This window comes from Lasioglossum baleicum, chromosome 19 (genome assembly GCF_051020765.1).
Source record: "Lasioglossum baleicum chromosome 19, iyLasBale1, whole genome shotgun sequence".
In the NCBI taxonomy this organism is placed as follows: Eukaryota; Metazoa; Arthropoda; class Insecta; order Hymenoptera; family Halictidae; genus Lasioglossum; species Lasioglossum baleicum.
Genome location: NC_134947.1, coordinates 707,539 through 730,603, shown reverse-complemented (window position 1 = coordinate 730,603; position 23,065 = coordinate 707,539). Strand labels below are relative to the sequence as shown.

At 41.9% G+C, this 23,065-nt stretch overlaps 4 protein-coding genes across 6 annotated transcripts; all 4 read left to right on the top strand.

The window, feature by feature from the left end:
- Positions 1-937: 937 nt before the first annotated feature.
- Positions 938-6,385, top strand: LOC143218555 (uncharacterized). Its single transcript, XM_076443787.1, has 9 exons — positions 938-1,175; positions 1,835-2,155; positions 2,219-4,018; positions 4,092-4,230; positions 4,296-4,588; positions 4,871-5,073; positions 5,221-5,559; positions 5,824-6,214; positions 6,315-6,385. The coding sequence occupies exons 1-9, from the start codon at positions 938-940 to the stop codon at positions 6,383-6,385; spliced, it is 3,795 nt and encodes a 1,264-aa protein (XP_076299902.1).
- A 1,068-nt stretch (positions 6,386-7,453) lies between these two features.
- LOC143218554 (uncharacterized) lies at positions 7,454-8,652 on the top strand. The gene is made up of 3 exons (XM_076443785.1): positions 7,454-7,614; positions 7,845-8,007; positions 8,050-8,652. The coding sequence occupies exons 1-3, from the start codon at positions 7,454-7,456 to the stop codon at positions 8,650-8,652; spliced, it is 927 nt and encodes a 308-aa protein (XP_076299900.1).
- Positions 8,653-10,888: 2,236 nt separating this feature from the next.
- On the top strand, positions 10,889-12,882 carry LOC143218319 (uncharacterized). 3 transcript variants are annotated; one of them, XM_076443452.1, is made up of 5 exons: positions 10,889-11,106; positions 11,667-11,875; positions 11,946-12,125; positions 12,217-12,288; positions 12,683-12,882. In XM_076443452.1, exons 2-5 carry the CDS (start codon positions 11,680-11,682, stop codon positions 12,799-12,801), a joined length of 567 nt encoding a protein of 188 aa, XP_076299567.1. In that variant the 5' UTR covers positions 10,889-11,106; positions 11,667-11,679; the 3' UTR covers positions 12,802-12,882. The 3 variants fall into 3 exon arrangements, with proteins under 3 accessions (XP_076299567.1, XP_076299565.1, XP_076299564.1); XM_076443450.1 differs by lacking the exon at positions 10,889-11,106 and adding an exon at positions 11,384-11,592; XM_076443449.1 differs by lacking the exon at positions 10,889-11,106 and having other exon boundaries at positions 11,384-11,875.
- Positions 12,883-21,154: 8,272 nt separating this feature from the next.
- LOC143218553 (uncharacterized) lies at positions 21,155-22,963 on the top strand. Its single transcript, XM_076443784.1, has 6 exons — positions 21,155-21,476; positions 21,524-21,823; positions 21,956-22,010; positions 22,056-22,090; positions 22,212-22,628; positions 22,689-22,963. The coding sequence occupies exons 1-6, from the start codon at positions 21,155-21,157 to the stop codon at positions 22,961-22,963; spliced, it is 1,404 nt and encodes a 467-aa protein (XP_076299899.1).
- Positions 22,964-23,065: the final 102 nt, after the last annotated feature.

The window sequence follows — 23,065 nt, the reverse complement described above, 5'->3', positions numbered from 1 at the left end:
CACTCCTACTCTGGCCAATTGAAAATCTAACCACAATATAGACGGAATTTTAGCATTTTCTTGAAAAGTAATACATTTTAATATTCCGCATGTGTGCTCCATTAACCAATCCGTTTTCAACATCAATGTTATTAATAATTATCATATAGTTTATATTAATTTTCAATTTAATCTCAGTTAATAATTCGTTTTGAACTGATTGTCTTTTTAAAGATTGTAATATAAATTTTTTTTTGTACTTTCATCGGTATTCTTTGAAAATGTATTCTCGGGAATAGAGATGATTAACTCATTTTTGCATTGGGATAATTTTCGATTATTGTAAGCGGAAACATCATCGTAAGGTACAAAAAAAAATTAAAAAAACATTTTTTTTTTAAATTTTAAAAAAATCAAAAAAAAAATTTTTGTGCAATTACTTTTGTTTCTTCGGTGGAAACTTTCCGTTCCCTCGTATAAATTGCATTGTTGAATGAACTTCTTTCGAAAAAACTAAAAAAACTAAAAAACTACTTGACCAAAATGGACTAAAATCTAATCAGCTCTAAGTTACAGCGGGGCACATCGATTGCATCATTCATCATCCTGATCGCGTTGTTACTTTTTCTGAAAACGTTAACGAAAAATTTGATTACATAGAAACGGCCATACGCGCGCGCACGCACGCACACACACACACACACACACACACACACACACACGAACATTTTGATAAAAATAGTCTAAAATGACTCCAATGACCATGAAACGTGAAGAACTGCTAAAAAATCGATTTTCGATTTTCGGGGTCATTACAATAACTTCCCTATAAAATCGGGAAGTTAACAAGAAACATAGATCAAACAAAGATGAAAAGAACAGCACAGAGGTTGATTTTATATTTCATATAGATGACGACGAAAGCATAACGTGTCGAATAGGTGGAGTAAACTTGGAAATGCTAATAGATTCTGGGAGCAAATGCAATATTATAAACGATACGACTTGGAATAACCAGAAACGACACAATGTTACGGCCCACAATCTCGTAAAGAATCCAAACAAAACATTTATGGCTTATGGCAGTCGAAAGCCCTTGACAGCTGTAGGTTCTTTTAACGCGGAGATTGTTGTCGGTAATGAAACGAACGTGGCGACGTTTTATGTTATAAAAAATGGGACTAGGAATTTGCTAGGTAAGCAAACCGCCACAAAACTGAAAGTATTGAAGGTAGGGGTAGTTATCAACGCGATAGATAGCGGGGTTTTTCCCAAATTTAGGGATGTGAAAGTTAACATCCCAATCGACAAATTAGTAAGATCAGTCTTGAGACAGCCATATCGTAGAGTGCCAATACACACCGCTTGAGAATAAAATAAAGGAACAGATACAAAATTTTTTGAGGCGCGATATCATTGAACCAGTAAATAGCCCGTCAAATTGGATTTAACCTATGGTTCCTGTACAATAGTTATAGAGTCATAGCTCGTCGAACGCGAATCGGTGATCGCTTCGGACACCTTCGTTGGTGGTCGGCCACCGCCGCCGCGATTTTCAAATGTTTTTAGCCGTGCATCCGCACGACGAGCGATTCGTCTTTCTTCTTGTTCTGGCTCTCAACGTGGAAGCACGTGCATAAGCCTGGTGTGAACCAAGTGTTGAATAAATTGTTTTATATTAAATAGTGGATTTCATTTAGTCTACGACACGTGGAATCGTCGACACGAACGACGAAATTCATACGTGAGGGCAAAAAAATCAAGCCCACAATTTTATACATGGTCCTTCGAGCCGGATTCAGCCAGCAGCAATCCAGCAACAGTTATTGCTAATTCACACTTCGGCCAAGACCAGAATATTGTAACAAGCTTCCTGAGGGCTATTGCGTTTTTTACGCTCTGCATCCACGAGGTCGACGGAGATCAGCCAACGCATCTTCCAACAACGGCCTCGAGACAGAGACGTGTGCTACGAGAACAGAGAACCACGCTGCTGCATCCACGACGTCGACGGTGGGTAACCAACGCATCTTCCAGCAACGACATCGAGACAGAGGCGTGAGCTACAGGAACAGCGGACTACGACGCTGTATCCACGAGGTTGACGGAGAGCAGCATACAACTTCAACATCAACGTCGACAAGAGGCGTGCACCACGTGAACGGCGAATTTCACGGTCAGGTAACTGTTTAATCTATAGTCATTTAGAGAGTGCTTAGTTTAAATTCGGTATCGATAGTCATTCCCTCGATCTCGCAAACAATGGCGTCGCAAGATGTTGCGATATTGCGGAAACAAAGAGGCATCGTCAAGGCCGCGTGTACACGAACGAAGAACTATGTAGATAGCATCGTTAATTGTACGCCAGATGTAATCGCGCAACTTGAGGAACGTAAATCGAAACTTGAAAATTATTGGTTAGAATATAACGCTATTCAGATTCAAATCGAAACGATCGACGAATCCGACGGAGATCGCGAAGGGTTCGAAAGCGCGTACTACGCGTTATCGGCAAAAATGCGGACTATAATTCTCGCACCTGAACGTGGTCGTTTGAACGTGGCGCTTTCGCCAACTAATACAAATCGCACGGACGCGGAAAATCCGATAACGCACGTGCGTTTGCCGAAATTAACACTACCAAACTTCAGCGGGAAATACGAGGACTGGGTGCCATTTCACAATGTTTATAATTCTGTAATACACGAAAGTACTGCGCTTACAATTATGCAGAAGTTTCAATACTTGCGGACGGCAATCACAGGCGACGCTGCCGGTGTTATCGAATCGCTTGAATTGTCGGATGAAAATTACAACGTGGCTTGGAACCTCTTACAGGAACGATACAACAATACCCGCGTTGTTGTGCAAACACATATTCGTAAAATACTAGAACTTCCCGTAATGACCAAGGAAAACTTATTAGAGTTGCGACAGATCGCGGACGGAACAGCCAAGCATGTGCGCGCGCTCACTTCTTTGAAACGTCCTGCCGACAAATGGGACGATTTGCTTGTCTATATAATAACTTCAAAATTAGACACGGTTACGGTTCGAGAGTGGCAAAATTCACTTACGGGCGCCGAATTGCCCACATTACACGAATTACTAACATTCCTACAACATCGGTGTCAAATGTTAGAAACCAACCTCCAAAGAACGCCTGCACTGGCGCCTGTGAGCCAAAACCGCCAACAGGCGACCTCGTACAGACATTTGTCGGCACATGTAGCCATCGTTAATTCGAAATGCGCGTATTGTCGTGGCGATCATCGAATATACTCTTGTAACGACTTTCTCAAATTGCCGACGGAAAAACGCATCGCGCAAGTACGCAGACAAAAGCTTTGCATAAATTGCCTTAGACCGTCGAACCACACGAGTGCACAATGTAATTCGCGAGCATGCCAAATTTGCAATGTGAAACACAATACATTGTTGCATCTAAGGTCTAAAAAAAAGGAGGAGGACCCGATCGCGGCAATCTCGCAAGACGCCACGGTGCCTCAGTCCAAGGTGACGTCAAACAGTGCTGTGGCGTCACGGAGCAACAATGTAATGTTGTCCACGGCGGTAATACACGCACACGATAGCACGGACACTCCGAGGCGGTGCCGCGTGTTGCTGGAGAGTGGTTCTCAGGCCAATTTTATCTCGCAACAATTAGTAAGTCGGTTGAATTTAAAATCACGCGCTACTAATACATCAATTACAAGTATTAATCAAACGGCAACGACGGCGAATCGCGTCGTATCGGTAAAAATAGAATCACGAAACAACTCATTCAGCACCACTATTGACTGCGTCGTGACAAATCGTATTACCGAGCGACTTCCATCTGCCTCCTTTAATCGAGACGATATTCGCATTCCTCATAACATTAGATTAGCTGATCCGAAATTCAATGAATCTTCTGAGATTGACATGTTGATCGGCGCTGATCTCTTCTGGCAACTTCTATGTATCGGACAAATCAAAGCATCCGCGAATCATCCGACGCTGCAAAAGACTCGGTTCGGATGGGTGCTCGCGGGTCGCTGTATGTCTGATAACTCGATCTCTCGATCGGTAAGGTCCTTTCACATTGCCGTAACAAACGATCAATTACACAGTCAGTTACGGGATTTTTGGCGTGTGGAGGAAGTTGAATTTGCATCCGCACCGCATTCGCCGGATGAACGCATGTGTGAGACTCACTTTAGACGTACAACCACGCGCGATGCGCGTGGTCGTTTTGTTGTTCGCCTACCGGTAAGGGAGGATGTATTGCACGCCATCGGTGATGTTAGTTCTGTCGCGTTGCGGCGATTTCGCAGTTTAGAGAAGCGTCTCGATCGCGATGAAACCTTGAAGACACAGTCCGCGGGGTTCATGCGCGAGTATTTGGAATTGGGGCATATGCGAAGGGTTGAAAATCGGGAATTAGTAACTAACGATCCAACATTCTATTTGCCACACCACGCAGTGTTCAAGGAATCCAGTAGCACAACAAAGTTGCGGGTCGTGTTCAACGGATCTTGCAAAAGCCCTTCAGGCACATCTCTCAACGACGCGTTAATAGTGGGTCCAGTCGTGCAGCAGGATCTGCTGTCGATAATTCTCAGATTTCGTACACTGATTTATGTGTTTTGTGCCGATATCGTAAAAATGTACAGACAGATTTTGGTCCACGAATCCCAAACACGGTTGCAACGAATTTTTTGGCGCGAGAACTCCTCGGACAGTATTGCCACATACGAGCTCACCACGGTCACTTACGGCACATCCTCGGCCCCGTACTTAGCCACTCGCTGTCTCAATTACCTGGCCGAACTCGAATCGCGAAACTTCCCTCTCGGTGCGAAGCACATATTAAGAGATTTTTATGTCGATGATTGTCTAAGTGGGGCAGATACTATTGCTGAGGCCAAAATCATTCGTGATCAGATTGTGGCGGCGCTGAGGAAGGGTCAGTTCACGTTAAGCAAATGGGCTTCTAATGAGCCACAACTTTTAGAAGTCAATCAGTCCATTGACCCTCCGTCGGCTGGGCCACAGCTGATCGATCTGAGCAAAGAATGCGGCTCTCGCATACTCGGCATCCGATGGAACCCTGTAAGTGATTCACTGCATTTTCGCGTAGAGCGTAGCTTATCAGGTGATCGGATCACAAAGCGCACAATTCTTTCGGAAATATCGAAACTTTTCGACCCACTTGGGCTTATCGGACCCGTAATTATGATCGCCAAAATGATTATTCAGGAATTGTGGCAAGCGGAGATTAATTGGGACGAATCCGTCCCTACAAACATACATACGAGGTGGTCTCATCTTACGGATCAACTTACGTGCCTCAATCAATTACAAATTCCGCGACTGACAAAATTTAGTAATATTCAGCTCGATCAGCAAGTCCACGGCTTCTGCGATGCTAGCCAGGCCGCGTACGGAGCGTGTATTTATATTCGGTCGAGGGGTGCCGACGGTGATTATCGAGTCGAATTGCTGTGTTCAAAATCCCGCGTTGCTCCATTGAAGACGGTTTCACTTCCCCGACTTGAGCTGTGCGCGGCCGTTTTGCTTGCGCAGCTCTTCGACAAGGTTCGAAAATCAATTGATCTTGAGCACATGCAGAAATTTTTTTGGTCCGACGCTACAATAGTTTTGCACTGGATCTCGTCTTGTTCACGAAAATGGTCGGTATTCGTGGCAAACAGAATCGGGGAGATCCAACGTTTGACCAGCGCTGCCGATTGGCGACACGTATCGACGCGAGATAATCCCGCTGACATTTTATCGCGCGGAGTCGAGCCGGCGGTGCTACTGGATTCCTGAATTTGGTGGCACGGCCCTGATTTTCTTCAGGGCGATGAGACGTCCTGGCCTGAATTCAAGGTCGAGTTTGACAGCGTCGAGATGCCGGAGCAGCTTAAACGTGCTCTAGTGCATGTTGCAATTGAGGAAAACTCGACCGTTCGCAGATTGCTTGATTCGGTTTCAAGTTTACAAAAAATATGCCGAATCATCGGCCACTGTTTAAAGTTTTGCAAGCGTCAAAGGCTCGCTGCTGGAGTCGCGGAACCTTTGGGGGGTGGGGAGACCGCGTTGGCCGTGCTCGCGCTGTGCATGTTCGTCCAGGGTGAAACATACGCGGCAGAAATCAAATTGCTAGCCGATAAAAAACCACTTGAGCGATCGAGTAATCTATTATCCCTGTCTCCTTTCCTCGACACAGACGGACTGATTCGCGTGGGAGGTAGATTGAAAAATTCGACACTAGCGTACTCAACGCGATATCCTATTCTTTTACCAAAGAGTCACCGACTTACTAATTTAATCATCGAACATGAACATAGACGTAATCTGCATGCCGGAGTGCAGGGCACAATCGCGGCTGTACGCCAGCGATTCTGGCCGTTATCACTAAGATCTACGACTCGCAAAATTGTGCGTGAATGCATTACATGCTTTAAGAACAATCCGGAACAATCAGAAGCTATAATGAGTTCACTACCGGCGCCACGAGTCACCCCTTCTCGCCCGTTTACGCACTGTGGTGTAGACTACGCCGCACAGTGGTCCCAAAGCCCGAAAACGTGGACAAAACCTCAAATCGTATTAAAAAATTATTGGATCTGCTTGAAAATTGGTATTAACCCGTTTTTGGGGTTGCTGATTACGAATCTGAACTTAAAATAAAAAAAAACAAAATGACGGATCCAATATGGCGGACATATACATTAAAAAATTATCGGATCTGCTTGAAAATTGGTATTAACCCGTTTTTGGGGTTGCTGATTACGAATCTGAACTTAAAATAAAAAAAAACAAAATGGCGGATCCAATATGGCGGATATATACATTAAAAAATTATTGGATCTGCTTGAAAATTGATATTAACCCGTTTTTGGGGTTGCTGATTACGAATCTGAACTTAAAATTACAAAAAACAAGATGGCGGATCCAATATGGCGGACATAAACATTAAAAAATTATTGGATCTGCTTGAAAATGGATATTAACCCGTTTTTGGGGTTGCTGATTACGAATTCACGTTACTTTACGTATAAAGACAGCGTTTGTCTTCGAAAAATATAAAAAAATTTCAGATATATTGTATGATTGTTTATAAAAAAAACTGGCAATCTGTGTCCTCCATACGTTCTAAGCATAATCCTTCAAAAACTGTTTAAATTTTATAGAAAAACTTGGTGGATATCTCTCACAGTTTGAGAAGAAATGCAACGAAAGCTCACAAAATACCTACTCTGCATTACAAAAAACAGTGATACGAAAAACGGGGCAGAGGGGGGCAGCTAATTTTTTTAAGAATTGCAACATAATAGTATAAACTAGAAGCTCGAACAAGTTTTAGCGAACGAGGGTGAACGAGACTCAACTTTTACCCCAATCTTTAAAATTTATGCCTTCACTTTTACCCTTTCTTCTCCATACATAGTTATCAGTTAATAATAAATATTTTGCACTAAAAACTATGCAACTTACCTCCACAAACAGCATCCATAATGCACACTTAAAATCGATAATGTTCCAATACAATTTACGCACTGTACAGTTAGAACTCGCACTGAGACTTGGAAGAGTACGAAGGCACTGTCTAATGAAACCGAAGTTCGGACTGCGACTGTTGGTCAGGTATAAAAATGCGACCTTTTTGCCGTTTACCTCCAAGTAGACATACTCTTAGAGTAGCCAACCCCACAATTAAAACTTACCTAGCTGAAAGTTCATTTTTTAGGTTTTGTCCACGTTTTCGGGCTTTGGGACCACTGTGCGCCGGTCCGATCATAATTCGCGGAGGCAAAAGACGTAACGCCCGAAATGTGAAGACATACATAGCAATATTTGTTTGTTTTGCGACAAAGGCGGTGCATATCGAAATTGTCGGGGGACCTAACAACAGACTCGTTCATTGGAGCATTAAAGAGATTCATATCTCGCAGAGGCAAAATAATTTCATTGCATTCTGATAATGGCATCGCATTTACTGGTGCTGCCCGCGAGTTAAAAGAACTACACGAGTTCTTGGCACGCACCAATATTAAATCAATTATTCGAAACTTTTTGCAGGAATCTCAGATTTCCTGGCATTTTATCCCTCCCAATGCGCCGCATTTCGGCGGACTTTGGGAGGCCGCCGTAAAATCGGCTAAATTCCATATGCACCGTGTAATGGGATATGCGCATTTGACGTATGAGGAAGTACAGACGCTTTTTTCTGAGATCGAGGCAATTTTTAATTCGAGACCCATAACGCCTCTATCGGAGGATCCTAATGATATGGCTTGTTTGACACCTGGGCACTTTTTGATTGGCGAAGAGTTAAACAGTTTTCCGCGCGAAGACCTATCGGGTCTCAACGAAAATAGACTATCGAGATGGCAACGAGTTGAGCAATTGCGTCAACATTTTTGGTCTCGCTGGAGTCGCGAATATTTATCGCAGTTACAGGAAAAATCGAAGTGGCGAACAAATAAGGGTAGTCAGCTGCAATTGGGGCAGCTGGTTTTAGTCAAACAGCAAGGACTAGCGCCTTTGCAATGGATCATGGGCCGAGTTCAGGAAATCCATCCGGGTCCGGATGACGTTGTTCGTGCTGCATCAATAAAGACATTGAAGGGAATAATAACACGTCCGTTAGCCAAATTGGCTATATTACCGATAGAAACCTAAGGGTGCGCCTCGTTGTGCACAGACATGTAATCATACGTAGAATTCATGTTCTAGCATAAGTAGTTATAAGAATTTTGTACAGTTTGCGCTTAGATACATAGCATCCGAACAGCGTAGCACCGTTGCATGTTTACACTATTGATTGTTGAAAGCACAGCCTTTCAAGGTGGGCGGTGTACAATAGTCATAGAGTCATAGCTCGTCGATCGCGAATCGGTGATCGCTTCGGACACCTTCGTTGGTGGTCGGCCACCGCCGCCGCGATTTTCAAATGTTTTTAGCCGTGCATCCGCACGACGAGCGATTCGTCTTTCTTCTTGTTCTGGCTCTCAACGTGGAAGCACGTGCATAAGCCTGGTGTGAACCAAGTGTTGAATAAATTGTTTAATATTAAATAGTGGATTTCATTTAGTCTACGACACGTGGAATCGTCGACACGAACGACGAAATTCATACGTGAGGGCAAAACAATCAAGCCCACAATTTTATACAGTTCCTGTCCTCAAAAGCGACGGAGAGGTAAGAATTTGCATTGATATGAGACGGGCAAATAAAGCTAATCTTAAGGAAAATCATCCTTTACCTACAATGGAGCAGCTTATTCCAAAATTCAGAAAAGCTAAATTTTTCTCGAAACTAGACATTAAAAATGCATTTCATCAGGTAGATCTTAGCGAAGAATGTCGATACATCACAACATTTATTACTAGTACGGGACTTTACAGATATAAACGAGTAATGTTTGGTATTTCATGTGCTCCAGAGCTTTTCCAAAAGATTCTAGAGAAGATCTTATTACCATGCAACGGAGTAGTTAATTTCATTGATGATATCGTAGTATTCGGATGTAATGAAAGCGAACATAATACCAGACTCGCCAAAGTTTTGGAAATCCTGAATGATTATAAAATATTGCTCAACGCGCGAGGGAAAATGTATTTACAAGGTAAAAAATATACAATTCCTAGGTCACGAATTATCCGATAAAGGTATCAGACCGCTGGATAAATATACAAAGACAATCGAAACATGCAGAGAGCCCAAAACTATAGAAGAACTCCAGAGTTTTTTAGGCCTTGTCAATTTCGTAGGGAAGTGGGTTCCTAATTTAGCAACGTTAACGGACCCAATTCGAGAATTGTTACGGCTTAAGCTAGGCAAGACTGCTGACATTACGCGACATTCGACTGGCAAGCAGTCACCCAGCTAGCACCGTACATTCATTGGACGTCCGTTTATGTCCAGTTTACGTCCATACGTCCGACGTCCGTTACGGATGTCCCTCGGACGTCCAAAGGACCAAAATTTCGGATGTCCCAGGGACGATCATTATTTTTTGTCCCAGGGACGTCCATGGGACCTATAGTTCCGATGTCCCAGGGACGCTCATTTTTTTCGTCCCAGGGACGCTCATTTTTTTCGTCCCAGGGACGTCCGTAGGACCTAAATTTCGGACGTTCCAAGTACATCTATTTTTTAAGTCTTATAGGCGTGCTCAGGCGGACTGCGGTATCAGAATGCTCACTTCTCATGCATGCAAAAATATATATGTACACATACATAGAATTTTAAAATTTTATATAAAACTATATGTATATAGAATTTAAAATTTTTTATAATTTTTTAACTTCCCGATTCGTAGGGAAGTTATTGTAATTTTTTTACTGATTTGTGTTACATTTATACTTATTCTTTTCATAAATCAAACATCCGTTGTCTAGTAGTAGTAATAGAAATAATGGTAATAACAATAATGATAGTAAAAATATCAAAATAAAAGCATCACTATATAGCGGGATTTGGACTTTGGTCTTTCGGGTGGAAACGTGATTCTTTACCACCATGCAACACCGGCTCCTACCAGAAAATTTTGTCAATAGTTATTATATATAAATATACTTTTCATGTAGAATTATTCTATACATATAGAATTTCAGTGAAGATTTGATCTAAGCAAGACAGAGCTGTGCCATGTACACTATATTATAAACTTTAAAAAAATATTAGAAAGGAGTTATTTTGATTTGGAGTGTGTCACATTCATTATGACTGACAGAAAGGTCAACTTTTTCTAAGAGGTATATTCTTTGTTATTTAGATTTTATGAATTTTTCTAAGTACAAAAATTAATATGTTTTAATGTTAGAAAATTGTAGGATGTTAATAAGATTAAATATGTTAACGAAAAGGTCATTAAATAATTACTACGTATAATTTTTATAAAATATAATATACACGACATTTACAGGATGTTAAATCAAAGAAGCAAGCGATGATCGGTAAGAAAAGAGACGGTTGATAAAACAAGCGACGATCGAATGCGGGAGAAGAACGCGCCGTTGCTGCATGACGAAAACAGTCTTGTGCGAGAGCTGCGAAAACGTGCTTGAAAAATCCAGTGAAATCAGTGAAATCAGTAATACATACTATTGAGTTATCTTCATACTTAGACAAGTAAGTATTTTACACAGTTACGCACATAATTGATCACATGTACTTTAAATTAGAATATCTTTTTTATGACTGGATCAAACGACTTCAATTTTTCAGTAAGGCTATTATATGCATTCTGAAAATTTCATTGAAATTAGTTTGCTAATTATAAACCATCAAAAGTAGTAAAAATAGCACTCACAGACCGAAACTCATCAAAAATAGCAATCTTTACCGCTTTTGCTCGTTCATAATTCGTGAACCAGTCAACCAATTTCAATAAAATTTTCAAAATTTATATAATTTATACGAGTTTACAAAACACATCTTTTAAATTTTCGTTATTGGCCCAGCTGAAAAAGTTGTAAAAATAAATTTTTACTATGGTGTGTCACAATCCCGATGAAATGTATTTTTTCAACATATTTAAGACTAAACTAATCCTTCTAGCATTACAGAGAAATTGAAGTCGTTTGTTCCATTCATAAAAAGTTATTCTGATTTAAAGTGTGTGTGATGAACCCCGCGGCATAAAGTGCAAACATATTTCCTTATACATTAATATAATATAAATTTTGCAGAACCTGCGAAAAAATGAAATCGTGGACGATTGTCGAATTTGTACAAGATGGTACGGTGGAGGCAGTGCCTTCTTTGTGGATAATAGGAGATTATTGCCATTGGCCCTTGTTATCCAAGAGCCGAATGATGAAGGCCATCAAAGCATGCGAGGGCGTGAACACATGTTGGCCAAAACACGCCATTAAACATTTTAGGAATGGCACGTTTGGTGAGTTAAAGATTTTATAATATGAAGAAACTAAAATAATTACATATGTATAATTTAAAAATGCTTCTAGATGATTATGCAAAAGCAAGGGCCAAGGCGAAAGTAGCCGAGGAAACTTCTGACCTACAATCAGAAGTTGAACTTGGTCCAAAAAGGAAACGCAAAATAGTACAAACGGTGAGTGATGCCGATGAGGAGTCAGAATCGATGATGCCTAGGCCTCCGGTGCTAAAACATCGCAACGAGCTTGGTACGTAAATAAAAGATTTAATGCTAATTGCTTAACTTCTTTCCATAAATAATCATTAGAGCAGTGTATTAACCATGATTATTGTTTTCAGGTACATGCAGCAGGATAATGGACCAACTAGATGAATGCGTCCAGGAGGTTTCTACAAATTCTACAATTATTGGTAAGTTAATGAAACTACAGTGACTCGGATTAATATTAGAACGCTTTAAAAAAGACGATAACTTTTTTATTATCGTACTATACAATTTGAACTTTTTTGGGCAATTAATTTTTCTAGAGCAATTAATTTACTACAGGACGTGAAACAAAATTTTCGGACATTACAAATTGATCATAATTGTAGAAAAAATAATAAAAATTGCATTTTATAACATTTTTGTGTGGGCCTATATTGAAAATTTAAAAGATACGTTCAAATCATATAGTAAAATATTGCAAAAATTAGCGTCTTTTTTAGAGCGTCCGAATATTAATTCGTTTCACTGTATCTAAACGAATTTAAATATGAAAGTACGTATTAGCGTAAACACGTACCTAAAAATCTATATTTTCAGGAGACGGGCAAACCCATCGTTATCTTAAAACGATAATTGAACAGCAGCATCTCTTACGATGCCTGCTGACTGATGTTTCAACTGACGTGCAGCAGATCAAGAGGATTCTTGACCGATAAATTGGCAATGCAATTTAGCTGGCTTGGGAAGAAAGGCAAGAGAAGATTTGATGCTACAAAATTAGCCACAGTAATAATTGGTAATTATTAACGTGCATTTTGTTATTTTTGATATTTAGTTGTATACAATATATATTATTGAATTAAAATTTTAATTTTAGATGCAGCAAAGATATCTAAAGTATCTACTTCGGTAAACGATACCGAAGTGTGCATGCAGAAATGGCTTAGGAGGGCTGCAGAACGAACCAAAGTTGTAACTAAAGTCTACTAAAGTCTCATGGACAGTCCCGGCCAGTTTCCCCCGACCAGGTCACGGAATAGCAGTGTAGGGTGAAGTTTAGTGGCGTATACCCCGTGAATCCTGTGTCTTGCACCTTATGCACAAGTTCACCTAGGGCATGGCACGTGCTTCTCGATATTTTCGAGGTCACAGCTGGGGGACTCCCACACACCCCGGGGTTGCGATGATCCCGGGGCACGTACGTAAAGTATTTTACACCCTATACTTTAAAAAATAAAAAAACAAAAAAGGGTCTCATTAAGTGTTATATATATTTTTTCTATTTTATTTTTAGTTATATATTTAGTTATATAATAAATATTATATTATTCTAGCTGCTCGTGGCGTGCTTACTGCACGCTCTCGCAACCAGGCCCTCCGGGCTGGTTGCCCTAGCTGACGGAGCACAGTGCACACTAATGACGTCACAACTTTTCAACGAATGGATTTTTTCGAATGCGAATTTCTCCAAAACCTTCCCGAAGAAACGCTGCGTCTAATGGCTCAAACCCCAGCTTTCTACGTTCAGCTTTCACGTTTCTTTCTACGTTTCTACGTTATATAGAGAGATTTAGTTATAAATATATATATTTATAGTTTGTGACGTGGCAGTTTTGCCAACGTCACCCGATGTCGTATATCGGAAGACCGGGTCACCCTCTGGCAGCCTAATACGTGAGAGGCGCCGTGGCGAGCGCTCGCCCTGGGTGCGAACGAGACCCATGGGCGAGTTCTAATATTTTTGAGCGTCGCGCCAATTGCGCGACGCGTATCTGCAGGACCGTAGTCGGGCCCCGAGGGGGGACCCGAAGCACCTCTCCCGCCGAGAAACGGAAAATATCGGCGCCGGCGAGAACTCCAACGCCGAGCAAAGCGACGAATCGACGTGGCACAGGAAAAACAACCTGGAGGCGCCGACGAGGATGGGAGCTGCCAAGCCAGGAATCTCAGCGGACTCGCCGTCGCCTCATCCGGAGAGAAACCGGATCGCTACCGGATTGGCTCACGTCGATCACCTCTGCGGGAAGCAGCCAATCCACACGCGCCGCTGCCGGAGAACCACCGAATCGCCGAGCGCCAGGGACCGTCACGCAGGGCTAGGCCCTGTCCGAAAATCTATCCGCGATAGGTCGAACTGCGTGCGGGGGGATCAGAGCGGCAAGGGGGGGACGCTTCTCTTCCGCGTTCCCGAGACACGCAGCGAAGGATCACTTCTTCGTTGGCTCGTAGAACAATTAGTCGTGCGTTAGAAATCTTAATTATTGCGTAAGAAACTGTAGAGAACTTAGTGCTACTGCGAAGCGAAGCTGCCGGTCTGAGGGACGAACACGTTCGACGATCCATCGTTACCCTGGGTAAGCTTTTGCCAGTTCTAATTTCGATAAAGTGATCTTTCTGGCGTTGTAGAAGCACCGACGGGAATTCGTAGCTGCCGATGTTCGAGACAGATTCGAGGGAGTCCGCGAACGTCGAGAATCCGTCGGTTAACCAGAGCGCGGGGAATTTCGCGGGTGCTAGTGCCAGAGGTCGGATAGCGAGGATCCGCGTGTAATTGACCTCATTATACGCGGTGAAGGGGGTTTTCGAGCACTAGGCGCCATTTCTTTTCGAGGATCCGCGTATCTTGGTCGTTTGTATTCGAACCTCGAGTCGTCCCACGGTGCGACGCCGCCACGTGCTCTCGTCGTATTTCCGCAACTTGTTCTGCCGACGAGAAGCTTATAATAACGCGTATTCCATCCGAATTCGGGCGTAGAACGCGAAGATCGTGAACGCCGACGTTAAAATCACGTTGCTGCCGGATTCACTGCGTACAGGAAAGGACCAGGAAAGGTCGAAGAGCGCGTACAACGCGTTGTCGTTGCCGAACACCTGTTACGCGTCGGTTAACCTCGAAACGCTGCCGGTCGCTGCCGGCTGCGTTATTGTAACATCGGACTAATAAACAGTGTTAACCCAGATCGTACGAGAGTGTTTATTGCGTGAGAAATTCCCGCCGCGGGGAATGTCTCGTGTTCGACCCGCGTAGAATCCTGCGACCATTCGTATCTCATCTTCGCGTAATATCGATTGTCGCGGGCTCGTATGGTTGTCTCTCGTCGCGTGTAATAGCGAATTTAGCGTGGCATCTTCTGTGCCTGGCGCCCGAACTTTACGTAAGAGATCTCGAGAGACGACGAGCCTGCGTACAATTTTTGTCCCGGGTGGACCACGTTTCGCGCGGCCGAACGTGGCCCGGCGGTATCGCTTGTAAATACCCGGAGTCGCTATCGTTTCGCTAAGAAACGAGAAACGACGTGACAAGTTATAAAATTTTTATATGTCTAAATAAATATATATTTGTATTATACGTATATGAGATTGTATTGTACTATGTGCTTATAATAATAAATGTGAAATTTTGTTTCACTTTTTAACCTTATTCATACATATAGAATATTGTTTAGTAGTTTTTAATATATGCAGAAACCATATCCTATATAAACGTCCTATAAATGTCCTGTTAACGTTCAAATAACATCCTTATGTGCCAGATACGTACCAGGGACGTCCGAATAACGTCCGTATGTTCCAGATAATTCCCACGTATGTCCGAGGGAGGTCCCAGATAGGTCCGAATTGTACGTCCTACGTACGTCCCACTTTCTAAATGGGACCTCTGTCGGACTTTCCTGGAACGTATCTGGGACATATCTCGGACATACGGACATAAATCGGACGTCCATGGGACATGCAGAGGTCCGATACCGGACGTACTTTGGACATCCGTCGGACATCCGGGTGCTAGCTGGGCACAAGCTTTCAATAAATTAAAACAATCATTGACAAACATACAGACGTTAGCATACTACGACCCAGACGATAAAACCAGAGTTGGGCAAAATTCAACCAGAGTTGGGCAAACGCTAGTCACAATTATGATTATTGACTAATAACTTCATAAACGTGAAAAGTGACTACAAAAGTGACTGTTAAGGATTGGACGGGATAACAACACTCACAGAATTTGGACGAGCACACTTTATTCCCGTCTTGCGGTTAGTCGCGACAAAAACACTTTATACAAAACTATGTACAGATCTCTAGCCAAATTGTAAAGTTGACTAGAGCGAATAAAGAACTGAACAATGTACTTTGTGAGACTTAATGATTAAAAGCAGCGTAGCTGAGAATTTAGGATTTACAACGACGCGCGACGTTTTCGTACCGATGCTAATTAACGATTGATTTAGATCGACCAGCAGCGAGAAGTTCTCTCTCACCGTCGGAGCGATGACTTTGCGATTACGAACCGCTGGGCCAATAGAAACTATATTAGCCCAGTCGATAATCGATCCGACGGCGATAGCCTATAGCGCGGCGCGCTGCTAATCGATCATCGATCCTCGCGATGTCGCAAGGATCAGCCAATACGCGGGCTGCGTGGTGGATCGTGCGTCACGATCCTACGACACGCGTGGCCAATCCCAAACAGTGACTAATAATTAATGACTAAGTAAATACTTGAGCGTGACTATGAGTAATAACTACATAAGTATTTGAGCGTAATGACTAATGAATAATGACTAAATTTTTATTAAGGATGAATATTGAATACTGACTATAATGGCATAACTAATGACTAAATACGCAATCAGAATTTCACTATGACCAATGACTAAAAATGGTTATAAGTTAAAATAAGACATAATAATAACAAAAAAATAGCTTATTAGTTTATAAACGTATAAAATACAGATTATGACACGTTTGGTCACTGCTAATTTCGATATAGTTTAAGTATACATATATATTAATGTATGTCATTTGTACAATAGTAACTGATGACTGATCATTTAAACTACCTAATGATTAATCATAACTAATAAGCAATAACTAACGTTTACTTGGAGTTGTGACTAACTAGTGCCATGTAGTTATGACTAACTAATCAAAAAGTTTTAACTGACTTTTTTTAAGTTTTGACTTACAATCAATCAGACTATTAGTCATTTTTAAATATTAGTTGATTTTTGCCCAACTCTGAAATCAACTAATATTTAAAAATGACTAATAGTCTGATTGATTGTAAGTCAAAACTTAATGTTGAAATAATCAATTTATATTTCGCGCTCCGGTATAATTGTAAACGTACTGTAATGTGTACTACGCGAGTCAAAGGGACATCGCGTGGTTCGGCGATCGCGTCATCGCCTTCTTGTCCAGTACGCAACCTGTTCTGTTGCTGAGCGTGTCTGTCATATACCATAACCTCAAATATACATCGGGTTCGCTCGTTCTTTCAACGCTGCTACTATTGTTGTAACTGTTGTATTAACAACACTTAAAAAAAGTCAGTTAAAACTTTTTGATTAGTTAGTCATAACTACATGGCACTAGTTAGTCACAACTCCAAGTAATCGTTAGTTATTGCTTATTAGTTATGATTAATCATTAGGTAGTTTAAATGATCAGTCATCAGTTACTATTGTGCAAATGACATACATTAATATATATGTATACTTAAACTATATCGAAATTAGCAGTGACCAAACGTGTCATAATCTGTATTTTATACGTTTATAAACTAATAAGCTATTTTTTTGTTATTATTATGTCTTATTTTAACTTATAACCATTTTTAGTCATTAGTCATAGTGAAATTCTGATTGCGTATTTAGTCATTAGTTATTCCATTAATAGTCAGTAGTCAATATTCATCCTTAATAAAAATTTAGTCATTATTCATTAGTCATTACGTTCAAATACTTATGTAGTCATTACTCATAGTCACGTTCATACAATATGATTCAAATGGACCACGTATTATTGCTTCCGATAATAAAAGTCTCACAGAATGCGGAAAGTGCTACTGTCAAACTGAAAAAGAGGCTCTTGCCTTAGTTTGGGCAGTCGAACACTTTACGATGTATTTATGCGGAAAAAACTCATTCGAACTAATTAGCGACCATAAACCCCTCGAAGTAATATTCGGGCCTAATTCTAGACCGTGTGCTAGAAGTGAACGATGAGTTTTACGACTCCAATCTTAAAACTATAAAGTAGTATACCGTGCGGGTAAAACTAACATTGCTGACCCTCTATCGCGATTATGCACAAACACAGAACCCTGTCCATTCGACGATGATAATTACATAAACCTCGTAATCGACCAGTCTTGCCCAATAGCTGTACCATTAAAAGACATAAAAAACGCGAGTGAGTTGGATGAGGAACTAAAAATGGTTAGAAGGGCCCTACACAGTAGAAACTGGAACCACGATGTTAACAATTACGAGTTTTTTGAAAACGAACTTTGTAGCCAAGATAGCATTGTAGTACGAGGAACTAAAATTGTGATACTTATAAAATTACGCGCTAGAGTAATGGCAGCTGACCACGAAGGACACCCCGGAATAATAGTGTAACAGACCTGTACGGTGCAGGCCTGTTACTATTAGACACGCGCCGAACACAGCCGACCGACGCCGAGGATTACCGAACGCGTCGTCCACACACTGCGTCACTACGTACGATGCCGCGCTCCGAGACACATTCGGCGGGAAACGGACGTCGAGGTTCCGCCATCTTAAAGGATACGGAAACTCGACATCACACATCCGTTATCCCCCACCACCAACCTCCGCCTATAAAAGGCGATGCAAACGAGGCACGGGCCTCTTTTCCAGCCTGGGAAGCATCCCAGGAACACTTTCCTACCTAACCTAGTTCCCACCGGCGTGACAGCATACACGCCAAACAGAGAGGGCAGCATCCCTCTCTGCCGCTCAGGCAGCATCCTGAGCAAACCTCTCGGGCAGCATCCCGAGAACTCCGACAGCTACCGGAGACGTCTAAATGAAGGGGCAGCTTCCTCTTCATTTACCGTAGAACCGCCACGGGATTTTCCCGACTCGTGGCAGGGTTTCCCGACCACTCCTGTCTGAACCCAGTCGCCGGTACAAGCACCAGGTCCACGAATACGCGTCGCGTCGCGCTGACCGATCACGCAAGGATCGCCCCTAGAATCACGGGTCCGTAAGACCGTCCATGAGACACAAGGTTACGCGAATGTACGAGCAGTGAGGCCCGAAAAATACATATACACGTTGTCGTTATTTCACGTCCCGCGCACCTCGTCCATTTTCAGCTTCAGTCGATCCTCTCGCCGGTAGACGAACCCGGCTCGACGAGTTATTCCAGCACGAGGGGATACGACGCCGCGACGACTTCTCCGTCGGAAGCAGAACCGTTACAATAGCTATGAAATCCAGACTACGCTCAAAAGTGTGGTGGCCTAAAATCGACAAAGATGCTGAAAATTATGTAAAGGCTAGCAAGGGTTGCACCTTGGTATCAGCACCCAATCCCCCAAACCCCATGAAAAGGCGCGCATTGCCGATACAAGCATGGGTAGACATTGCTATTGATTTCCTTGGGCCGCTTCCCAGTGGACATCACCTTTTTGTAATAATAGATTATTTTAGCAGATATAAAGAAATTAAAATAACAAAGTCTATAGGCGCAGAAGAAACAATTGACATGTTAAAAGAGATATTTTCGAGAATAGGTATACCGGTTAGTATAACAACGGATAATGGTAGACAATTTACAAGCGTCGATTTGAAAAGGTTCTGCTCCGAATACGGTATAATTTTACATCATACAATACCTTACTGGCCACAACAAAATGGGGAGGTCGAAAGACAAAATCGTGACATATTAAAAAGACTTTAAATTAGCCAGAGCCAAAAATCAAACTGGAAAAATGACCTCCTCAATTATCTGATGATGTACAATAGTACACCGGGAAGACTCCATTCGAGTTATTCTATAGGAGACAATTTAGAGATAAACTGCCTTCAATCATAGATATCGAGAACTCAGAAACCGATTTAGAGGTAAGAGAAAGAGATTTGGAAATGAAAGCAAAAGGGAAGGAACAGGAGGATCGGAAGAGAAGAGCCGAGGAAAGTAACATAGAAGTTGGGGAAAGGTTTGTGTAAAAAATATTATTAAAGATAATAAACTAACAACAGAATTTAATGGAGTACCACACACGGTACTCAATAAGACGGGGAATGAGGTCAACATAAGGAACGAAGAAACAGGCCACAGCAGTACAGAAGAAATATAATTCATTTGAAAAGGGTTGAAGGACAGTGGACAGTTCACGGAAACGACGAGAAGACGGAATCAAAGAGTAAGGATGGCGCCAAGCAGCTCAATCCAGTTACCCTCGACGAATAGCCAATAGATTTGTGTTTTATTATAAGTAAAAAGAATGTTTATTTTTTCAATTATTGTAACAAAAGAGAGATGTGGTGTACACAGTTATATATAATAAAGATGTGCCGAGCGGCGTGTTAAGGGTACGGTGGTGGGTACCCGGTAACCTATAGCCGCGAGGTTGTTGATCGTGAGATCGATGAAAGAACGCACCGCACGGCCAGGTACAGGTTAGACTGTTGTGTTGTTATTTACTGATCACCCGACCTTGCGTATGATTACCGAACGTAGAGTGGGATAAAAGAGGATACCACAGTCTGAATATTCACAAATCTCCGTCTGAGATTTACAAAAACGTCTTTCTCTGTCAACCGTCACATTCCAAATCGTAATTTATAAATATCTCGAAGCCTCAATCAATAACTGTTTCTAATATCTAACATTCAGCGGAGTTCACAACGGCATGTTGAAATGTTACCAGACACACGAAACCAGCAATTAAGAGGTGCCAACTCAAAACTAAGGAAATGCTTGTTTCGATTGGCATGCCTGCTGTGTAACGCCATCTTCTAATACTAACTTACTGTCTGTTCAGTTAACGCGCCATACATGTAAAACACACATCTTTTCACATAGTTAATAAATCGTTCTGTTAAACCTGCATCCTTTGGGGCTTTATTTCGTAACCAAGTATCGTAACAGGTTATAGGCCCAGGGAACGAAAAATAAGAGTAGTTAAAGTTTTTTTTTGTTTTGAAAAAGTAAAAAAAACCACGTGTCAAAAGTGCGAAGAGGTTAATTTTATATCCAGCCTAAGTGCAAAAAGGAGAGAATATAACTTCGCCTGCCAAAACTAACACGATGGAGGGTGAAAACTCAAGGGAACTACTGTCTATAAGGAAACTGAAGGGTGCAGAAAATTGGAATATGTGGAAATTCCAGGTCAGCGTAATCCTTAAAACTCAGGGAGCCTGGGATATAGTCACAGGAGCCAAGGTTCTCAGGCAACCCGCGGCAGTAACAGCACCAGATGCTGAAAAGAGACAAATTGAAAAAGAGATAGCTGAATGGATCAGGATAGATGCAATAGCGAAAAAGGTAATAGTAACGACAATTTTAGAACAGTGCATGATACACATTATGCGATGTAGTTATGCCAACGAGATATGGACAAAACTGGAAGGTGTATATGAGCAGAAGTCGGAAGCAACGACACATGTACTCCAACAGAAATGGTTTACAGTAAAAAAGGAAGGATCGACACTATGATAATGACCAAAATTTTACTCACACTACCGTCCAGTTACGATCATTTTGTGAGTGCGTGGGAGTCAACCCCAGCTGCAGAGCGCACAAAAACCAACCTTATTGCTAGGCTCACAATAGAGGAATTTAGGCTTAATCAAAGAGAAGGTGACAGCGGCAACGCTCTAACCTCAAAAACTAGGTTTAACCGAGGCGAGTCAAGAGGTCAGTACCAAGACCGAGGGAAACGAGGTACTTGGAAACTAGGCAAGTGCAATATATGTGGTAAGCCAGGTCATTGGGCACGAGAATGTAGAAACAAATTCTCGAGCAACAAAGGAAAGAGAGAAGTAGTGCATGGAGATGGCTTAATAAGTGAAGCTTTAGTATCTTTACAGCGTAAACGTAAAATTGTAGATACATGGTACTTAGATTCAGGCGCATCCGAACATATGACACACAAAAGGGAATGGTACGCATCATATGAACCACTAAAAGAGAAAATTTATGTTCGCAGTGGAGATGGAACATACGTAGGAGCATGTGGTCGAGGTAACATTACTGTGCTAGGCTTTTGATGAAAAAAATTGGACAAAAAACCATCTAACAAACGTGCTGTATGTACCAAAACTAAAGTACAACCTTTTTTCATTGGGAGTGACTCTCGATAAAGGGATAAAGTCTGTGTCGGACAAAAATTATTGTCAATTTCTCAAGGATAATGGGGTTGTTGCAGTAGGAGTACGTGAAAACTCGCTATTCATCATGAAATTCAAAGTTGATTATCCGAAAATTCAACACAGGTCAGACGAAGCAGAAAATAAGACAACAGCCACAGCTGCGGAAGCAGATATGATGACAAACTGGCACGAGAAGCTCGTACACCAAAACTTTGCCAGAACGAAGGAAATCCTGCAACAGCATGGTATAAAAGTTAAGAAAAGTAAAAGTGAAACTTTCTGCGAGGCTTGTGCATTGGGTAAAAGCCACAGATTACCTTTCCCGCAGAGTCAGTCAAGGACTAAATGCATAGGAGAAGTAATACATGCTGACTTATGTGGACCAATACCAGAAATGTCCATGAAAGGATGTAGGTATTTTTTGCTCTTCAAGGACGATTATTCTCACTATCGTCATGTTTATTTTATAGCAGCCAAATCAGATGTGCATAGCTGCATGGAGGACTTCATTAAAAAAACCGAAAGACATTGTGCCAAAGGAATTAAGTACATTAGGACAGACAACGGATCGGAATTCGTCAACCAAAAAGTGGACAGCTTGCTAAGCAAACATGGGATCCAACATCAGAAAACAGTTGCTTATTGTCCTGAACGGAATGGATCAGCGGAGAGAAAACAGAACACTGATAGAAGCAGCTCGAACGCTTCTTTACTCAAAGGGTTTCGAAAAAAGGTTCTGGGCTGAAGCGATAAACACTATCGTCTATGTGCTAAATCGTACAAGTACTATACGCACGGCGAAAGATGGTACAGAATCTCGTCAATGGGGTGCAGGGGGGAACGGCGA